The sequence below is a fragment of the Spinacia oleracea genome, chromosome 3, assembly GCF_020520425.1.
Source record: "Spinacia oleracea cultivar Varoflay chromosome 3, BTI_SOV_V1, whole genome shotgun sequence".
Classification (NCBI taxonomy): Eukaryota; Viridiplantae; Streptophyta; class Magnoliopsida; order Caryophyllales; family Amaranthaceae; genus Spinacia; species Spinacia oleracea.
The window spans coordinates 15,282,749-15,304,784 of NC_079489.1; the positions used below are offsets into that span (position 1 = coordinate 15,282,749).

Consider the following 22,036-nt stretch of genomic DNA (forward strand, 5'->3'; position numbering starts at 1 on the left):
CCAAGGAACTTTCACTTGATCCCCCATTAACTGGTACATAGCTTTAATAGAGAATTTGCCCTTCTTACACACTGCATCCCACCCACCAGCAGCAACAACATATTGGTGAGAGGTGAGAATCTTCTTTAATGACCAAGAAACTGAAGCAGGCCACTGAAAAGGATATCTCCCTTTAATATAGTAAGCATGCACCCATCTACACCACAGCTTGTCCTTTTTATGAGTGAGAGCCCATAACAGCTTAGAGACAACAGCTTTGTTCCACAAGCTCATTTCTTTGAGGTTCCACCCACCTGCACTTCTGGGAAGACATAAACTATGCCAAGCAACTAATGACTTCCTAGATGGGTCAGTATGACCTGTCCAAAGAAAGATTCTGCAGTAGTTTTGGATCTCCTTAATTACTTTCTTTGGGAGGATGAAGATTTGGCACCAGTAGGCTTGCAAACTTAGCAAGATAGACTGAACAAGTTGTAATCTACCAGCATAGGAAAGATTCCTAGCTGTCCAAGATTTAGCCCTACTAATGACTTTATCAATCAAAGGCCTGCACTGATTATAGACCAGCTTCTTTGTAGACAGAGGTACACCCAAGTATCTGAAAGAGAATTGGCCTTCAGGAATATGAACCAAATCAACTATTGCTCTCCTTTCTGAAGCATTAACCCCACCTATATAAATATTAATTTTGTCCAAGTTAGCTTCCAGACCAGAAGTTTTAGAGAACTTAGAAAAAGCATCAAAGGGGTCAGCTCTTGCAAACATTAGCAAGTCATCTGCAAACATCAGATGTGTGATAACAAGCTTCTCACATCTTGGGTGGAAATTGAAATCAGGGAGAGATTGCAAGTGTTGGAGGTGTCTGGTAAGATACTCCATTCCCAAAGCAAACAGAAAAGGTGACATTGGGTCACCTTGCCTCAAACCTTTCCTAGCTCTAAAGGGGAGAGTAGGGGAGCCATTGATCAGAATACTGTAGGAAACAGTAGTAATGCAAGCCATTACCCACCCAACAAAACACTCAGGGAAGCCAAGCCCCATCATTACATCTTTCAAGAAGGGCCACTCAATAGAATCATAAGCTTTTTTTAAATCAACTTTCAGCATGCATCTGGGGGAGACATGAGACCTAGTGTAACCTTTTATCAGCTCAGTAGCCAACAAGATGTTACCTGCAATCTGTCTTCAAGGAATAAAACCTGATTGAGCTTCATTCACAACTTCACTAATCACAACTTGCATTCTAGTGGTTAACACTTTGGAAACCAATTTATAGACCACATTGCAGCAAGCAATAGGTCTAAAGTCTTTAACCAAAGTAGGGTTAAGAACTTTGGGAACAAGAGTGATGGATGTAGTGTTGAACTGAGGTAACATAGTGTTAGACAAGAACAACTCCTTAACTTCTCTATAAACATCTCCTTGATTATATGCCAAGACCATCCAGACCAGGAGCTTTATCATCTCCAATAGCTTTCAGGGCTAGATCAATTTCATCATTAGTAACCTGTCTAATCAGCCACTTCTTAGCAGAAACACTAAGTGTTGGCCCTTTTCTCAAAGTAGGCAAGTGCACAGAAGGGAGAGAATGAGCAGAAGAACCAAGCAAAGCTTTATAGAAAGAGATAACTTCCTTCTGAATAGCCTCAGCATCAACTAATTTGTTGCCATTAGCATCATATAGGATAGAGATCCTATTTATTCTGTTTCTTTCTTTCTTTCAGTGAGGAGAAGAAATAGTGGTGATTAGAGTCCCCCACCTGCAACCACTAAATTCTAGATTTTTGCCTTAGAGCAATCTCATCTACTTTGAGCCATTTCCTCAAGTCAGTTATACACTCAATTTCTTGCAGGTGCAACTCAGTGGTAGGAGCAGTAACCAAATCTTGTTGTACAGATGCCAACAAGGTTCTAGCTTTGTCAATCTTCTCAGCAATACCAGAAAATTCCTCCCTATGGAGACTCTTCAACTTACACTTCACTTGTTTCAGTTTACACCAAAGTTGGAACATACATGTACCAGCACCAGGAGAGTCCCAAACTGCTTTCACCAATGGTTCAAACTGTGTATGATCAGCAAGAAAATTCAAAAATCTAAAAGGTTTACCCCCTTCTGGAACATCAGGTAAGCAAGAGATCATTAAAGGCACATGATCAGAGATAGAGAAGTTTAAATACTGCACAGGCACCCCACTGAATTTCATCACCCAGGCAGGATTACCCAAGCACCAATCTATTCTACTTGCTACTTTCCCCACACCAGCCCCTTTATGCCAAGAAAAATAACCACCAACACTCTGCAGAACACACAATCCAGCAGAAACAACAAAATTGTTAAAGTCACAAGTTTCAGCAGCTGTAACAGGACATCCATTAATTCTATCACCATCAGCCAAGATGGTGTTAAAGTTACATGACAAGATCCATGGGTATGCCCCCACACTGGCTTGAATCTGTAACAGAGCTGACCATAAGCTTTTCCTATCCTCAATAGTATGCAGCCCATACACTGCAGTGAAATACAGATAAACACTCCCAGATCTATCCCTAACCACACAGTGAATGAACTGCTCATGGCATGTTAGGATAGACAAATCCACCTCAAGGTGTTGCCAACCTAACCAAATCCTGCCCCTAGGGTTGTCTTTATAGTTCTCTCCCCAGCTCCAGTATCTACCAAACTTACTAGAAAGTTGCTTGAACTTTGTTTCTTTAACGCTAGTTTCAATTAAGGTTATAACATGAATACTATTCTTATTTAAAAGCTGCTTAACCTCAACAATCTTACCATGATCATTAAGGCCTCTAACATTCCATGAACAAAGACTAACCTTCTTCATGATTAGGTGATTGAGTAACAGTGTGGTCATCTCCAACGTCAGTCATATCCCCATCAGTTATTTCTTTGAACCCCAAATCACTTGAAAGAAATGTGAATGGATTACTAGGACTCATGTTTCTCATTCTAGAAGGCCCTTTGGTCCTTCTGGTTACAATCTGCCAGTCAACATTTCCACTAGCTTGTGGACAACTTGAGTGTGAGGTGGTGTATGTGCATTGGTACTTACAACCTGTGGTTGTTCAGCCTATTGCATCTGCTTTGGCACCCAAACTTTCTTCACAGCTGGTTTAACAGGCTTAGCCTTTTGTATTTTATCACAGTCATGACCCACTACATTGCAAGGTTTACAGAATTGTGGCTTCCAATCATATGACACTGGTTGCTTAAAAGCTTTCCCAGTAGTATCCTCTATCCAAACATGATCAGGCAATGGATTAGTGACATCCATTTCAATCAGTACCCTAGCAAAGGAAACCCTTTCTTGCCTTGTTGTGCACCCATCTGCAAATAAAGGAACTCCTAGCAAGCTGCTGATCCTGCTAATAGAATCACTACCCCAACAGTTGAGAGGAAGGTTAGGAAATTTCACCCACATTGGAATAACCTTAAGAACTTCTTCATAGAAATTGAAATTTGCTACCCAAGGCTTAATAATGACAGGTTTACCATAGAAGGTATAGGGTCCACCAGCAACTATAGTGTTTTTGTCTTCTACATTAGCAAACTTAAGGATGAAGTAACCCTCATCATGGTAGAAGACCTGTGGTTGTGTCACATTGCTCCACACAGCAGCCATAAACCTCTTGACAGAGGCAATAGTGGGGGATTCCCCCACCACATACATGACTATCGCAGCCTGCCATTTATCAGCCATAGAATCCAACTCCTTCTGCTGGAGTTGAGCTACTTTCCTACCATCTTTAACAAGAGGATTAATAAATCCAAGCTCAGCCCCCTTCAAAGCCATTTTCGAACCAACAAATAAGTTTTTCCAAGGATCAGCAGGTAGAGTAACAACAGGGTCTACAATCACATGAGCACTAGCATTGCAATTATTAGAGTTTTCATTACTTGCATGGCTCAACCACAACAGGAACAACAGCAGGGGATTGTGAAAAAACAGAGTCCGTACAATTTTTTTCGTTCAATCGACCATTCCAGGTTAAGCCAAGCTCAAGATTTAGTGCAATTATGACTCTATGGAGTTTCTTAGGGATCATACCAGCCGAAGGATGCACTAGATCTGAGTGAATGAGTTCATCATCGTCTTCAATCAGCGCAAAACTGGAATCATCTGGGTTTCCATTTCGAGCATCAGTATCTCCTTGAATGATATCACAAGTAGCAGGAATCGTACGAGAATCATCTTCCGAAGCCACCGGAGAAGTTACCGGAGCAGTAGTCTTCTTTTCCTCCCCATCAATGGAGGGGTGCGCACGTTAGTAAACACCCTTAACGTACACCACGCTCAGCAAGATAGAGAGAGAAAAAGAGAGTATCTTATCTTACATCAACTTATCTGACCTTATTAACTCCCTTTTTTTACACAAATTATTATTTACTAGTGGTGTATAAAAATATTGTACACTAGATTAAAAGTTAACTCAAAGTGATTAAAAGTTACCCTTATGTAGAGTTATCTATTTTTTAGTGATAAAATTTTTCATTTTAATAAAAAATATTTTTCAAAATCACTAATAATATACGTATAAAATTAATCATTTAACCCTTTAAAAATGTTTATCTATCAACTTTTTTACATAAATATAATAGTTACAAAAAAAGGTAAACGTTAGTTTGCTGTACAAAAAATTTATTGTACACCTTGTACACGCAATACCTTTTTTTTTCCAATCTCATACTAGTAGTTGGTAGCGCGGGTTGCGCAGTGTGGCTGAAAATTTCAAATTTGGCATCGATGGTGTTCTAGCACCTTATGAGTATATGAAATAGTCGTATTCATTAATTTACCGTGCTTTCATACCACAAAAGTGAACTTATAAATCAACGTACAATTTCAGATATTTCGAATATGATATCTGAATTTTTTTAATGTAAAACGTGAATAGTTGTTTAATTTTTATTGAATTCAGATCGATTTCGGATTTTTGGGTACACTACTACATTTCTAATCAAATGCGACGGTTTAGGAAAGTGTAATGCGACACCTCACATAGAACCGTCGCATTAGATGAGGCTAATGCAACGGTTTCCTCTATAATACACCATGAAGTTGGGCTAATGTGACGGTTGTGATAAACCGTCGCATTAGATTGTCTAATGCAACGCCTTTTGAGACTAATGCAACGCCTGTGAAAATAAATATTACCTCACATTAAATTGTCATAATATTACTCTTTTCCCTCCCATTATTCCCAAAATTTTAAAACCCCTGAATATTTTCCCCGAAAATTTTAAAACCCCGCCCTTGTAAATTTTCCCCCAAAATTTTTATACCCAAAATTTTCATACAGCTTGAATTGTTACCAAAAAAAAACAAGAAGAAAGAAATGGCAACAGAAATCAAAAAACACAAAGACGTAATTATTCTAGAGAGAGGAGGGAGACTCAAGAAATTCGTGAAGTAGATCGACGGTCCTTCATCGCAATTCACGATTCGCAATTCAAAATTCGCAGTTCGCAATACGCAGTCACTGGTTCTAGGGTTTAGAGGATCTGCAATTCGCAAGCAGAGGGTTTAAAAGGTCTGCAACATCACCAAGAAGAAGGTAGGGGACGACGAAGGAAGGAGACAGATCCCATTCAAACTCTACTCCCGTACAACATATTCACAAACTCTCGCAAGGTTTCCTATTTTGATTAAATTTCTGTCCTCAATTGCGTTTAGGATTTGCTATTTAGGATTTTGATGATTTGCAATCATAGGTGTTACATGTCATCTCTTTGCAATAATTTGATTTTCGTATCCCTTTGTGCTTCAACGTTCTCTGATTCTGTTTTTATTTTTCCTGAGCAATTTTATTTTACTTGAGTTTATTTTTATGTGCAATTGTTTTTACTTGAGTTTATTTTTCCTGAGCAATTTTATTTTACTTGAGTTTTTTTTTTTATGTGCAATTTTTTTTACTTGAGTTTATTTTTCCTGAGCAATTTTATTTTACTTGAGTAATTTTTTAGACTAAAGCCTGCTGTATTTCGCCACAATAAATTGATCTTCCTGGTTTATTTTAGTTCGATAAATCATCTGCCTCGTTTTGATTTAACACAATTCTGCTCTACCGCGCTTGATAAAAGAACTTAAAACTCTGTTATGAGAAAATTTTCGGTTTTTCCTGCAGTGATAAAAACTGTATTGTCTTGCAAAGTTTCAATTAGATCATCTGAAAACAACTAAATTTTCTAGTGATGGTGTTTTTGTAAAGTACATGTTTCAATTCGACTTCTATTCACATGTTGGCTTTAGCCATGACCTTATGTACAAGTTTCTCTTGGCACTTAATGAACTTATATATATTGCTCCTGATCTCTGAGGTTCTCCTGTATTGTGTCTTAGCCGAGATAATAAAACAACCCCTCGAAAAAGTTTACAACCTTAGAGTATAATGGATGGACAATGTCTTAGCCGAGGTTCTCATGTATGCTGTTTCTTACACATTTTTAATCACAGTTAATTTTTATTGGTGCATTTTTCAACCTTTGACATCTTTAACTGATGCACCAAACAAAACCTGAAAGTTCATGTATTCAGTGATATTATACACTTTAGAGATGAACCTGAAAGTTTTCATCATTTTCTTGTAACATGATAGAAAACTACAACAATTCCTGTACTAAATTAGTAAATGCTAGAGTCTGCAGGACCTTTTTTTTTCCTGATTTTTGATGAACTCATGATAAGGGATAGCTGCAATTCTGCAAACAGACCTAGTGCAGCAGCTGTTAAATTGCATCCATAATCATGTGTCTGTGAGTTAGCTTCTAGATTATTTATGTTCACTTATTAGCACAAATTGTGAATGTACCCACCGGCCGGACTCCCTGTCCATTCCACCTTCGGATAGGGCACATGTCATTTGGTAGGTTATCACAGCCTGAGGTACTTGGTAGGCTTTGTATTGTCTCAACACCATTGTTCTCCTCAACCTTCCCAAATTACTGAGAATAGGCAAAATAGAAACTTAATTCAAAGATGTGGAGATTGAGATTAAGGCATATAAGGTGGAAATAACAAAATAAACATGGAGAGGGGAGAGAGGCCAAGAAGAAACCAGAAGAAGAGACCTGTAATCCCCCGTAATTTTATACATTTTATTAATATATTTTAACGTATAAGTAATTATATTAAAATAGAATTTACGAATTTTGAAATAAATATTTAAGTAACGAATATTTATTTTTATACGTTTTAAATATTTCAACGATTTATGAAATTAAAATTATTTTAGAACTTTTTGTTGAAAAGAAATCGAATTACAAAAACCGTTTGAATTTGGAAAACAATCCTAATGGGTTTTGGATTCAAACACTTAAACTCAATCCTAGTTCTAGCCCAAAATGATAAAGCCCAAATAACAAAAACTCAAATTCTTTACTCCCTCCTCTTTCTATTTCACGTGAAAACCCAAAACCCAAAACCCCTTCCCTTCTCCTTCACTTTCACGTGAACCAGGACCCTCAACCCTCAACCTCATTGTTGCTTCCGCCACGCCGCCAAACCAGTCGTCGGAGACCACCGTTGTCCCTCACCGCAGCTTCAAACGCCGGTAACTCCTCCATCTCTTGCTTCATTGTTCTTGCTTCTCCTTCGTTCTTATTCTTATCCTCTTGGTTGTTTTTGTTGCTCTCTGCCGCCACCACCACTGCGCAACTGGTTGCGCCGCACCATCACAGCCACCGTGCACTGTTGCTGCACCGCCCAACTCGCCAACCAACGTTTTCCATCATCCTCTTTCTTGTTTCTTCATTTTCACGACAGCAGCCAAGCACGACTAAGTGCGACCACCGTAGTCACCACCACCAGGCTCCAGCCGCGTCGCCCGTTCCCCGCGACCACCGCCCTGTGCCGCGCCGCCTGTGCTCCGCCGGCCAGCCTCCTCTCTCCTCTTTAATTCTTGGTTATTTCTTAAACCCTAAGTAACTAATTATTTTAATTAAATATAGTTGTTAATTTAAATTATGTTCTTGATATTAAATTTATAATTTTTATGGTTTGAACATGATTTTCAGATTTGGGTTGAGATTATAAACGAATTAATTTTCAGTTTTTGATTAAAATATAAGTTAGGGTTTAATCATGTTTTATTAATTCGAATTATATTTTCTTGAATTAAAGTTATAGTTTTATGATTTAAATTATAGATTTCAGATTATACGAATTATATAATAAAGTTACTAATTTTCAGATTATATTATATTGGTTAAATTAGTGCTTTTAAGTAGTAAAGTGTGACTTTTGAGGTTTTAAAGGCTTTAAATCATAATAGAAAGATTATATATTATTAAAGTTATTATTTTTATGATTTTAAAGATGTCGAATATATTTTGAGTAAGCTTTTAATTATTTTAGATTGCTGTAAATTTAAAGTATGATGCTTTGAAAGTTTTCAACGAATTTCAATAATTAATATAATAATTATGATGCTAGGAAACCAAATATTCAAGTTTCGATATTGAAAAATGTTCTAATTATGTTTAGGAAGGGTTTGAAGCTCCCTAATGTTGTTGAAAATTCAATATGAATTGATATGAGTCTATATTGGTTGTTGTTAGGTGGAGAATTCTCCGTAGGCGACTTTTGAATTATTAAAGTGGTCTTGCAGTTTGTTTACACAAGGTACGTACATACCTGCGTGCTTGGAATGTGTGCTAATTGTTGAAATCATGTTGATATTATTGTTGAACTTGGTGATGTTGATATTATAGACAAACTTGGTTATATGGAATGTGCATGTTTAATACTGTTGGACAAACTTATTGAACTTATTTTGCACTATAAGAACTGTAACATGTTAGTATGGATGTTTGATACAAACATGTTGGTTGGGAACACTAGATTATTCTATATGATTGGGTTGGATCGATTGGTTGTTGTTCCCTTTCTATCTTTTCACTACTTTATAAGGGCGGAGGACCTTGTTTAGTAAGTTGAAACTCTATGCCCATATACAGGGTTGCTCATGGTTAAAGGAAAGGTTGGTTAAGTTGGAATGAGTCTTGATTTATGCTTTTATGATCACTTACTTAATTCCAAGATAAAAACAGTTGTGAACAAAGGTGAATTGTCTGTCTTATGTAATGGTTGAGTCATAACGGAATCTCAATTTGTAAATCATGTAAAGTGAAACTGAATAGCAATAGCTTTAGACTGTGCACGTCTGAAGTGACGGACAAACAGGAGTTGGGGTTCATGGTGGTAGCCCATGGCCTTTTCTGGGACCGGATTGATCACCGTGTCCTATTTTTATTTAAACGTTCCTCGATATCGCAGGTCACTGAGGTTACGGAGTCGCGCCCGTACCTCGTCTTCCTTAGTGAAGACTTCTGGATGGTCAACTCGGTCCATTGTCTATTTCAACTAGAATAATATTATTGCTAAAAGTCTAGCCTAGTCTAGTCTGGTCAAGTATGGTCGTCAAACTATCATGTTTTGTCTGCCCTTGTTTGTGTTCATTAGTATCATGTTAGGGTTGTTCGTTTAATAGAATCATGTTAGGATTATTATTGATTTAGTATGTAGTACTCAGCTTTGCTGATTACGTGCTTTTGCTTGTGCATGTTGATCATGGCTATGCCTTATTGATCCTGTGATGACCCAATCTTTGGTGAGCAGTCTCTAAGGATCAATAAGCATTGTCCATCTGCAGGTTTGAAGATGTTGCATCATTGGGATCGGGAATAGAGAGCTTGTATTTAGTTTTGATTTACTAAGTTGACTTGGGTTTGCTTAATTGGACTTTAAACTTGTCATACTATTTATATTTCCTTATTTTCGTTGGTTGATTTTTGGGACTAAACCTGTAATCGATTATTTATAAACCTAAAGTTAGTTTTATGTTTTCCGCTGCAAAATTCTGAATAAGCCGTTACGTTTTCACACGGGCGATAATGCCTTGATAATTCTCCACGTTTATATTAAAAGGTTATTTTAGAAAATTGAGAATTGTCGGGGTGTTACAAAGTGGTATCTAGAAGCTAAGGTTTTACTTTAACAATTTTTTTTAGGCGCCTAACTATCTAGTTATTTAAAATGAATTTCTTAAAAATCGAGCTTCTACGCATTATAGTGTTCAAAAATTGGTACTTTTTTTGGGGGGCCGATTTCCTTTTATCTTGTTTGAAAGTATATAATATTTCTTATTTAAGTTCGGAATTAACTTATTTATTCGAAACTTTTCGTTTATGTGAATTAAGTACGTTTTTCTTTATTTTCGAAATTAAATTAAATATATTCGAAAAAAATAAAATAAAAATCTTATTCCTTAAGTATATTTATTCGTTTAATATTTATTCGTTTAATAAATATTTATTCGTTTATTATTTATTCGTTTAATAAAAATTTCTTATTAATTATTCGTAAAAAAAAAAAAAAAAAAAAAAAAATTATTTTATCTATTCGTTTATTATTAATTCGTTTAATAAACTTTTTTCTTACTAATCGTTCTTGTTTTATTCTTTAAATTCTTCAATGTTTGACCTATTATGATTTATTATGAGAGATGGGTAATATAGGAAAGGGCATATAGGATAGAATTATATGTGCATTAGTAGTTAATTGCTAGCATAAGAAGTTAATTGCTATGTGCATGTGTTAAATGTTTAAGTGTTGCATGTAAATGTGCATAGAAATTGTTTGATTCCACAAAACTTATTGTTTTATTGAATTCTGATTATGCTTTGGTTGGGAAATCGTTAGTAAGATCTTAAGTTGTTTGTTTCATGAATAAAACGCTTCTTTCCAAGTACACCAACATAGGATCCTTCGAGAAGATCGACGAATACTGAGGATCTAGATTTCACTTCACAAATTTCCAAGGAAAGAACAAATAGACAAGATGCCTTAAACATTTGAAGTTGTAATAGTTAGTTTGTTCTTAAATGTTTTGGAGAATAAGTAGCAAAGCTACAACAGTTTAAAGTTAAAGCAATAAGAGTTTGAGTTATTCTTTATTCTTTTAAGGATGTATTAAACCTTTATAGAATTAGCAATAAAAGTTAAAGCATTCGTTTCCAATGTGAGAATTCCATAATTCGCCAACAATAGTTTATGTTTATGTCATAGAACTTTTAATTTTATTTTGAGGACAGGTGTGTTGTGGATATTTAGGATTGTTATTAACATTCTTTTGGGAAATAGAGTTAGATCATTGATTATCCAAAGGATCAAGAGTTTATTTTGGGCACGCAAAGAGAATGTTTTCTTCTTTATTCTACCTTATTATTCGCGATGATTGAAGTTATTCCTTGTTTCTCAGCTGAATGTTCTGCATGCAAATATCATTCGTAGATGATTGTTCATTTTATGTGAATTTTGGATGTTGGTGTGATATTACATTGCTAGAGGATAATATAAGTAAAGTTTTGAACCTGAATTAGAGTATATTAATCTCAGGTCGCGTTCTAGGATGACCAACAGTAATGACATAGATGCTGTTATTCGCCTCTTGGCGGAAAAGCTGACCCTACGTTTTTAGAAAACCGGGTTGGAGAGTTTGAGAAATCGTTTGGGGTTGTGAACTGTCCTGAGAATATGAGAGGGGGTCAAGTTGTCATGTATTTGAAAGATGATGCCGATTTATGGTGGAGAGAGAATAGAGTTAGGCTTAGCGCTGCTGAGAGATTCAATTAGGATTCAATTGTTACTGCCTTAAGGGAAAGTTTTACCCTACCTTTTATGAGAAAGCAAAAGTTTAGGAATTCATAAACCTTAGTATGAGGAGCACGACCATAGCTGAATACGATGCAGACTTATAGCATGACCACCTTAGGATTAAATGGGGAAACCTTTATGTCTTTAGATATTGTGTATGGGAAAGCTGCTCATATTTATGGCCTGTAGTCCAAAAGGGACAAGAAAAATGTTGTTGGGGAGAAAATAAAAGAGTTTAATGCTGGGGAAAACCAAAGGAATTTCAAGAGGAATATGAATGAGAATATCAATGGGAATGGAAATAGAAATAGAAACTTTCAAGGAAGGAACAAGCAGGGTCACAACAATAAGAACCAATATGAGAGAGTGTATCACTGTAAGATGTGCAATAACAACCATCCTGGTAGGAATTGTAAGGGAGAATTAATGAACTGTAACTATTGTCAGAAAAAGGGGCATAGGAAGTATGAGTGCGTTACTAAGCAGAAAAGGGAACAAAATGGTAATGAAGTGGTAACCAGGTGAAGTCGGGATTTAACCAGTCCAGAAATTAGAGTTCGAAGCCTATAGGGTCGCAAGACAGCCAAGGAAACCTCCATAAGTCTGCTAATTAGAATAACAACCATAACAAAGCCCCGGGTAAACTGTTTGTGATAAGTCGAAATGAAGCTGAACGACCTGTTGACTTAGTTTCTGTTACTTTTCTATTAACTCCGTGCTAGTTAGAAAGTTATTTGATCCGGGGAAAGCTTATTCTTTTGTTTCGTCATCTCGTATTAAGAGTCTGAAGTTAGTAGATTTTGAGGTGATTGATTTACCTGTTAGTATACCTACTGGTATAACCTTAAGGTGTACCAAGTTATTTAAGAACTTTCCTTTGAAGATAAAAGATTGCGTTTTCTTTTTGACTTGATAGAGTTTAATGAGAAACCTAGATGTAATTCTGGGAATGGACTGGCCAAGTTTTTGCAAGGCTAAGGTAGATTGTGAAATTCCGAAAGTAAGTTTAAGGAACCCTATGGGAAGGTTGACCTCATGTGGATGTTTTGAGAAGTCCAAGAACCTTAGTTATTTCTGTAATGCAAGTGAGGAAATTGATGAATAGAGAGTGTGAACGATTTTTCTGTAGTGTGTTAGAGGTGAGTAAAGAAGTTGGAGTTAAAATCGAGGATGTTGCCATTGTGAATGGATTCATTGATGTGTTTCCGGGTGAAGTTGCGAGTATGTCACCTGCTAGAGCCTTTGAGTTCATTATAGAGTTAAATTCTGAAACGGCACCTATATCCAAGGAACCATATAGCATGACACCTCCTGAAATGAGCTAATTAAGACACAATTACAAGAGTCGTTTCGTTAAGGGGTATATTAGGCCTAGTGCATAACCGTGGGGAGCTCCTGTGTTGTTTGTTAAGGAGAAAGATAAGAGTATGGAACTATGCATCGATTTTAGGGAGCTAAACACCATCAATAACAAGTATCCCTTGCCTAGGATAGATGACATATTGGATCAATTGAATTGGGCGAGTGTGTTCTCGAAGACTGATTTGCGTTTGAAGTACCACCAATTGGGAATAGCTGATAAGGGTCTAAGACCTCATTAGGATTCGTCATTGTCATTATGGGTTTTAGAGTAACGTCTTTTGGGTTAACCAATGCACCTGCATTAATTATAGACTTGATGAATGAGATTTTCTACGAATTCCGAATTAAGTTCGTTATGATGTTATTAATGATATCCCTATTTATGCAAGGAATGAGAAAGAGCATGACAAACACTTGAGGATTACTTGGAGACGCTTAGGAAGAATCTAGTTTTATTAAATGAAGTATACAAATCTTGAAGTCATATGTGTATAAGTGACACCGACAGAAAAGTGAAGGACTAAATTGATTGAGAACTATGTTACGTAAGGGAATAAATTTAAGAGAAGATTTGAGTGGTCCAGGATCGTTGGAAATCATTGTTGGCTGGAAAAGATGAAAAGAAATACATGAATTGGTGCAAGAGCTAAGAGTTAAGCCCAAAAGTTATACACCCATGAAAAGTGTAATGAGGTTCGGTATCAAGGAAAAGTTGAACAGAAGGAGTTTCTGTAGATCATGCTAAGATTCAAGCTGTGAGTGAGTGACCTACTCCAAAAAACGTGTCCGATACTTGAAGTTTTATAGGCCTAGATGACCATTATAGGAGGTTGTGAAAGACTTTTGGAAGAAAGCAAAACCAATGACCAACTTGTTGAAAAAGGAATCGAAATTCAAGTGAAGTGAGAAATGTGAGGAAGCTTTCTAGATTTAGCTGTTGTCGCGTCAATTTAAACCTTATAAGGCTAATTACCAAACCCATGACCTAGAGTTAGCTGTTATGGTGTTATCTACGAATATTTGGAGACATTACCTTTATAGGGCAACATATAAGATCCTTACCGAGAACAAAAGTCTGAAATTTTGGCAATAAGGTCCAGTTGAATCTTGGGGACAACATTGAAAATGAATATTTCTTTCCACCCTGCAACCGATAGACAGATTGAGATTACTAACGGAATTTATGTTGAAAACCTGTGTTATTGACTCTAAGGGTAATTGGGAAAGCCACCCAGGTTCGATTGAATTTTCGTGCATCAATAGTTACCATGCAAGCATTACGATGTCACATGTTGAGGCATTGTATGGAAAGAATTATAGAAGTCTTACTTGTTGGAATGAGTTTAGTGAGAATATTGTATTGAGGACATAATTCGTTGAGGAAGAAATACCCAAAGTTATTCCCTGAGATGAGTTACGAGGGCGTAACTCGTTTTCTTTAAGAGGGTTAGAATGCGATATAAATTCGCGCTTTTTACCTATTTTTATGGTATTTTATGCATTTTATGCTCATTTTTAGCAACTTAAACATGTTGGTGCAAAGTAAATAAATTCTCCGCATAAGAAAAAGGTGTTCTTGAGTAACACAAACATCTTTGAGTTGGCAAATGAGTGCACAAGAGTGTCACAAAGTACTTCTACAGTAAGAATAAGTTGAAAACTTTTGAAAAATGTGTGAATTTTCGTGTCAAGTTTCGGGACGAAACTTCTTTTAAGAGGGGTAGATTGTAATCCCCCGTAATTTTATACATTTTATTAATATATTTTAACGTATAAGTAATTATATTAAAATAGAATTTACGAATTTTGAAATAAATATTTAAGTAACGAATATTTATTTTTATACGTTTTAAATATTTCAACGATTTATGAAATTAAAATTATTTTAGAACTTTTTGTTGAAAAGAAATCGAATTACAAAAACCGTTTGAATTTGGAAAACAATCCTAATGGGTTTTGGATTCAAACACTTAAACTCAATCCTAGTTCTAGCCCAAAATGATAAAGCCCAAATAACAAAAACTCAAATTCTTTACTCCCTCCTCTTTCTATTTCACGTGAAAACCCAAAACCCAAAACCCCTTCCCTTCTCCTTCACTTTCACGTGAACCAGGACCCTCAACCCTCAACCTCATTGTTGCTTCCGCCACGCCGCCAAACCAGTCGTCGGAGACCACCGTTGTCCCTCACCGCAGCTTCAAACGCCGGTAACTCCTCCATCTCTTGCTTCATTGTTCTTGCTTCTCCTTCGTTCTTATTCTTATCCTCTTGGTTGTTTTTGTTGCTCTCTGCCGCCACCACCACTGCGCAACTGGTTGCGCCGCACCATCACAGCCACCGTGCACTGTTGCTGCACCGCCCAACTCGCCAACCAACGTTTTCCATCATCCTCTTTCTTGTTTCTTCATTTTCACGACAGCAGCCAAGCACGACTAAGTGCGACCACCGTAGTCACCACCACCAGGCTCCAGCCGCGTCGCCCGTTCCCCGCGACCACCGCCCTGTGCCGCGCCGCCTGTGCTCCGCCGGCCAGCCTCCTCTCTCCTCTTTAATTCTTGGTTATTTCTTAAACCCTAAGTAACTAATTATTTTAATTAAATATAGTTGTTAATTTAAATTATGTTCTTGATATTAAATTTATAATTTTTATGGTTTGAACATGATTTTCAGATTTGGGTTGAGATTATAAACGAATTAATTTTCAGTTTTTGATTAAAATATAAGTTAGGGTTTAATCATGTTTTATTAATTCGAATTATATTTTCTTGAATTAAAGTTATAGTTTTATGATTTAAATTATAGATTTCAGATTATACGAATTATATAATAAAGTTACTAATTTTCAGATTATATTATATTGGTTAAATTAGTGCTTTTAAGTAGTAAAGTGTGACTTTTGAGGTTTTAAAGGCTTTAAATCATAATAGAAAGATTATATATTATTAAAGTTATTATTTTTATGATTTTAAAGATGTCGAATATATTTTGAGTAAGCTTTTAATTATTTTAGATTGCTGTAAATTTAAAGTATGATGCTTTGAAAGTTTTCAACGAATTTCAATAATTAATATAATAATTATGATGCTAGGAAACCAAATATTCAAGTTTCGATATTGAAAAATGTTCTAATTATGTTTAGGAAGGGTTTGAAGCTCCCTAATGTTGTTGAAAATTCAATATGAATTGATATGAGTCTATATTGGTTGTTGTTAGGTGGAGAATTCTCCGTAGGCGACTTTTGAATTATTAAAGTGGTCTTGCAGTTTGTTTACACAAGGTACGTACATACCTGCGTGCTTGGAATGTGTGCTAATTGTTGAAATCATGTTGATATTATTGTTGAACTTGGTGATGTTGATATTATAGACAAACTTGGTTATATGGAATGTGCATGTTTAATACTGTTGGACAAACTTATTGAACTTATTTTGCACTATAAGAACTGTAACATGTTAGTATGGATGTTTGATACAAACATGTTGGTTGGGAACACTAGATTATTCTATATGATTGGGTTGGATCGATTGGTTGTTGTTCCCTTTCTATCTTTTCACTACTTTATAAGGGCGGAGGACCTTGTTTAGTAAGTTGAAACTCTATGCCCATATACAGGGTTGCTCATGGTTAAAGGAAAGGTTGGTTAAGTTGGAATGAGTCTTGATTTATGCTTTTATGATCACTTACTTAATTCCAAGATAAAAACAGTTGTGAACAAAGGTGAATTGTCTGTCTTATGTAATGGTTGAGTCATAACGGAATCTCAATTTGTAAATCATGTAAAGTGAAACTGAATAGCAATAGCTTTAGACTGTGCACGTCTGAAGTGACGGACAAACAGGAGTTGGGGTTCATGGTGGTAGCCCATGGCCTTTTCTGGGACCGGATTGATCACCGTGTCCTATTTTTATTTAAACGTTCCTCGATATCGCAGGTCACTGAGGTTACGGAGTCGCGCCCGTACCTCGTCTTCCTTAGTGAAGACTTCTGGATGGTCAACTCGGTCCATTGTCTATTTCAACTAGAATAATATTATTGCTAAAAGTCTAGCCTAGTCTAGTCTGGTCAAGTATGGTCGTCAAACTATCATGTTTTGTCTGCCCTTGTTTGTGTTCATTAGTATCATGTTAGGGTTGTTCGTTTAATAGAATCATGTTAGGATTATTATTGATTTAGTATGTAGTACTCAGCTTTGCTGATTACGTGCTTTTGCTTGTGCATGTTGATCATGGCTATGCCTTATTGATCCTGTGATGACCCAATCTTTGGTGAGCAGTCTCTAAGGATCAATAAGCATTGTCCATCTGCAGGTTTGAAGATGTTGCATCATTGGGATCGGGAATAGAGAGCTTGTATTTAGTTTTGATTTACTAAGTTGACTTGGGTTTGCTTAATTGGACTTTAAACTTGTCATACTATTTATATTTCCTTATTTTCGTTGGTTGATTTTTGGGACTAAACCTGTAATCGATTATTTATAAACCTAAAGTTAGTTTTATGTTTTCCGCTGCAAAATTCTGAATAAGCCGTTACGTTTTCACACGGGCGATAATGCCTTGATAATTCTCCACGTTTATATTAAAAGGTTATTTTAGAAAATTGAGAATTGTCGGGGTGTTACAAGACCTCCCTTTGCATTCTTCTTGACCAAAAAATTTAGAAGCTGCAAGCTGACAAGTACTTATGATGTCTATTTTGCATGATAGGTTAATAAGAATGGTGAAAGTCCAAAGTATAAAGAGAGACAATATTGATAGAGGATCTGCAGCTATACACCTATACTTAAGCACGTCAATTGAGCATGAACTACATGCTGGACTATTTTCGTTTTCCAGAAGCTTGGTATCGACTTTTATACACATCATTAGGTTTATAGGTGGTACATATACGGGTTACACAGGGTCTTCTTTCCTGCTAATTCATTCTTCTGACTGAAATTTACCGCTTCATACCTCTTTCTCCCCAATACTTAGGCATATATGGCTCTTCTAGATCTCCAGGGATACCAGATAGGTTTCATTAGAACAATACTTCTTTGCTTCTTTGCTCTCAGACTCCGAGGAATCAATCGTCAGACCGTCCACATACTAAGTGAATAACAAAGGATCAACATAAGTAATACCTTTATTATTTTCTTTAATCTTATTAAAAAGGATAAAGTTATATAAAGTTTGGTAGCTAATTTTCTTTCTATTCTTCTCTTTAATTGAATTTGATTTGATAGCGTTGTGTCTAAGATTATATCTCAACCTCAAGAAGCTAATCCCTAAATTTGATTTGATAAAATTTGTTATTCTTGAATTTTCAATTCCAAAGAATGCATCTAGTGCGCACATGTTAGTGAGAAAAATGGGCAGTCCCTTTTATCGTGCTTATACTGAGATTGCCTCTCTGTTTCTGTTTGAGTTTGTAGGTTGAAAGATTGAATGGAGCAATGTCTCAGATATATCTGAAGCTACAGGTGACAAGTCCTTATTGCCTTTTGTTTTCTTCCATTATTTTTGATTTCATGTTCTTTAAAGCCATTTTTCAGAATTGCAAACTCCAGTTAACTATGAACCAGTTAAGGTTCAGGTTTTAGAGGTTATAGTACGAACTTTTATACATATTGAACTATATATAAGCTAAACCATATTTCATTTTCGGATGCTAGCTTTGGCCAGTCTGGTATATTTATGTAGTCAACCAAATTAGTGTATAGTACTGAGCCATGATGAGTTTGCTGGTTCCTGTAAACTCATTGCTTCTTCTTCATCTAGATTATCTCTCCTTTGGATTTTGCAGATTGGAAAGAGATGCTTTGCCTCTTTAACGTTGAGGCAGAATTTCAAGTCTAGCATTGATAGAGATCCTACATTTAATGAGGTATACTTTGTCGACATGTTTTTGTATAGGAAACATGGATGATAAGAACTTTTGTCACCTCCTTGGACTAATCCTGCCGTTGAATAGTTCATAATAATCACAATTTCATGAGTTGTTTTCTCATTATAACCCCTAGTGATATTTAACTCTCCATAATACTCCCAAATATGTAAAGTATGATACCACTTGAAAATTGGGTGTGTTATAAGTTATTCAAGGTAGTATTTGTATAGATGTCTTGGGTGTGTTATTAGTTATTCAAGGTAGTATTCATATTTATTCAAGGTAGTATTTGTAGTTATGTTTTTAGGGGTCAGTTAATAGTTGTTCATGTAATGCTACTGTGGTGGCTGTTTTATTTTTGCCGCAGGGAGGTTCTGAGAGCATGGTGTGGCAGGTCTGCTGCTAGTTTTTTTTTTACTGTTGAGCAGCTGCAATGTGCACTATGCTGTCTGTTGTGAGCAGTGCTGCTCCGAGGGGAGTCACTGGGTTTCTGCTTCTGCTCAACTTGCATTGTTGCTGTTGTTGAGTGACAGATGCAGGGTCCAGGTTTGAAGACTTGTTAGATGTTCTGTTAGACCGGAAGCTATTGTTGCAATGGCTTGAAGTTTAGTGGTTGCGTGCATTTTCTTGTTTAAGTAAAGATGAGTAAAATCTGTAATGTTATGGGTAGTGAAATCGGATACCTTTAAAAATAGTTTTATTTAAGAAAATATGAAAGTTATTATATTATTTATCGTGTTTTAGCTAGTGTACTATTTTTTAATTTGTGGCCTTTTGTGATTTAAACTTGTAGGAGCATGCGGAGCTAAACGGAGAAGAAATATAGATCTAGCAAATGAGACGGTGGAAGCTCTTATTTGTTTTTGCATCATTTTGTGATTTCTAGTAATGTTAAGTTTGTTTTTTATGGATATTAATTATGTCATTAGAAACACTTAGTGAACAACTATTTTGTAATGTTATGTGTATTAATATTGTAATATTACTCTTTAAGTCAATGAAAATCTTTTATTATTGACATCCTTTCTTAATTTAGAATAATAATTCTAATTATTATTATTTTTTATTATTATGAATAAATTAACCCGTTGCATTAGGTCCTGAACAGATTTATTTTGACAATAAATTACCGTTGCATTAGGCTAAAACGCGTTGCATTATTTCTTTAAGCCATCGTAGATATCCGTCGCATTAGCTAAAATAACCGTCGCATTAGCTAAAATAACCGTCGCATTAGCAAAATTGCCCGTCGCATTAGCTAAAGAACTAATGCGACACCCCATCTAAGGACCGTCGCATTAGATGTTTATCTAATGCGACGGTATTAATTTGCCGTTGCATTAGGTCACTGATCGTCGCATTAGGCCTAATGCAACGCCACCGGATGCAAGGGTCATTTTTGTCGCATTAGGTCTAATGCGACGGATTTTGATGCCTAATGCAACGATTTTAGGCGTTGCATCTGATAAGAAATGTAGTAGTGGTAATCGATCCAAAGATTTGGATATCCCAAACTTTCGGATCGGATCCGGATCACATTTTTCCGATCCGAAAATTTCGAATCGGATCAGATCCTATATCAATTGAACACCCCTAATACGTAGTATATGTTCTACGTTTTATTACCTTAGATAAATTAGGATACTGTAATGACATAAGGCTATCCTAATTTCAATGTATTTTTCCTTTTTAAAAAAAGAGTTGACAAGTTGGATACATGGAACTCGATACTATACACGGTACATGTTCTACATTTTATTTGAATAAAAAATGACATGCAAACGTATATGAGAACTTTTATCTTGTTCCCGATTGTATTTATAGTTAAGTTTACATTTTCTTATTGATCGGTTGTACTAAATCGTAAATAAAGAAAACCGATAAAGTTAATTAGTACAAAAAAAGACATTTGGTACATTTACCCAACTCTAAATATACTTCATACTTAAGAGAAAGATTATTAGATTAAGGAGTATGAGTTGAGAGACCTAAGAAATATGCAGTGAAATGTTTAGATTAACGTCTCAATAAGACTATTGCCCTTAGTAAAGGTAGTTGACAAATTAGTTAAAAAGAAATTAAGATAATTAGTTAAGAAGAAGTAAAATGAATATTTGGCACATGGAGAGTTACTGTTTATAAGGACTAGTAAGTTCAGTAACTGATCTCCCACTTTTTAAAGTGTAGAGATTATCTCATTTTATCTTTTTTTTTTTACAGTAAAAGTAATTCATTAATAAAAAGTTATTCGGAATGTACAAAAGAAATTTGAATCTAACAAATACATAACAAATCGAATCAAATAAAGGTTTCCTTCATCAAAACTAAGGCCGTTGAGTAGATCTTGCACTGCGGGACATCTCTCGCACATATCGCTAGAATATACAGCTTTTTTTGGAGGGACAATCTAACGATGTGTTGTAGTCGCGATGGTGGTTTTAATTTTGATTGCATTCGACAAATTGATAACTTTTGCGATCCCACATAATTCTCTACGAATGAACAATTTCACGGATTCATTAGATATGTGATCCTGGAAAAAAGAAAAAATAAGAAAAAATCACCCTCGGAAGGAGGAGAAGAAAAACCCTGTATTTTGAGGGAGATAAGATCCTCGCAAAAGAGGAAGCGTTATTATAAATCTAAAGACAAATAAAACAAACAGAAGAAAAAATAACAAAAGGACTAATATTGGGGTTTTCCACCAGTAAAAACCGATGGAAGGCCCTAAAAAATCAATAAAAGAGATAGGGTTTGAGAGATCTCATCAATACCTAGTATTTAAAAAACATAACCATCTCCATTTCAAGGACACATAAGCAACATCATTTTGAAGACACGTGGCGGACACATAAGAATTAACGTACATTTTAAAAACACGTGGCCTTCAATCCTCCCTTTCAGATTCTATAACCTCCAAATTTAATTTAATTCAATGAATTAATGAATCGGTTTCTTCAATTGCTAATCTTCTCATCTTCTCCCTCCACCTTCCCTTCCAATGTAACTGAAATGAGTTTGTCATTAACTCATGACATTCCTTACAAATTCAACATCCCTTATAAGTACCTCACTTTCAGATACTCACTTGGATTGCAATTTTCATCCCAAACTATTAAGGCACAATTGAACGTTGTCGA

At 35.8% G+C, this 22,036-nt stretch overlaps 2 protein-coding genes and 3 long non-coding RNA genes across 5 annotated transcripts; 3 read left to right on the top strand and 2 right to left on the bottom strand.

Moving 5' to 3' along the window:
• Positions 1 to 1,426: 1,426 nt before the first annotated feature.
• Positions 1,427 to 2,870, bottom strand: LOC130469503 (uncharacterized). The gene is made up of 2 exons (XM_056838848.1): positions 1,809 to 2,870; positions 1,427 to 1,717 (listed from the first exon to the last, which is right to left on the bottom strand). Exons 1-2 carry the CDS (start codon positions 2,868 to 2,870, stop codon positions 1,427 to 1,429), a joined length of 1,353 nt encoding a protein of 450 aa, XP_056694826.1.
• Positions 2,871 to 3,086: 216 nt separating this feature from the next.
• Positions 3,087 to 3,809, bottom strand: LOC110777227 (uncharacterized). The gene has a single exon (XM_021981837.1). The coding sequence runs from the start codon at positions 3,807 to 3,809 to the stop codon at positions 3,087 to 3,089; it is 723 nt and encodes a 240-aa protein (XP_021837529.1).
• A 1,543-nt stretch (positions 3,810 to 5,352) lies between these two features.
• On the top strand, positions 5,353 to 19,853 carry LOC130469507 (uncharacterized). The gene is made up of 4 exons (XR_008929999.1): positions 5,353 to 5,648; positions 18,442 to 18,489; positions 18,813 to 18,893; positions 19,690 to 19,853. It is a non-coding gene; the product is annotated as an uncharacterized lncRNA (long non-coding RNA).
• On the top strand, positions 7,180 to 10,079 carry LOC130469505 (uncharacterized). Its single transcript, XR_008929997.1, has 3 exons — positions 7,180 to 7,917; positions 8,573 to 8,636; positions 9,633 to 10,079. It is a non-coding gene; the product is annotated as an uncharacterized lncRNA (long non-coding RNA).
• On the top strand, positions 14,768 to 17,559 carry LOC130469506 (uncharacterized). The gene is made up of 3 exons (XR_008929998.1): positions 14,768 to 15,589; positions 16,245 to 16,308; positions 17,305 to 17,559. It is a non-coding gene; the product is annotated as an uncharacterized lncRNA (long non-coding RNA).
• Positions 19,854 to 22,036: the final 2,183 nt, after the last annotated feature.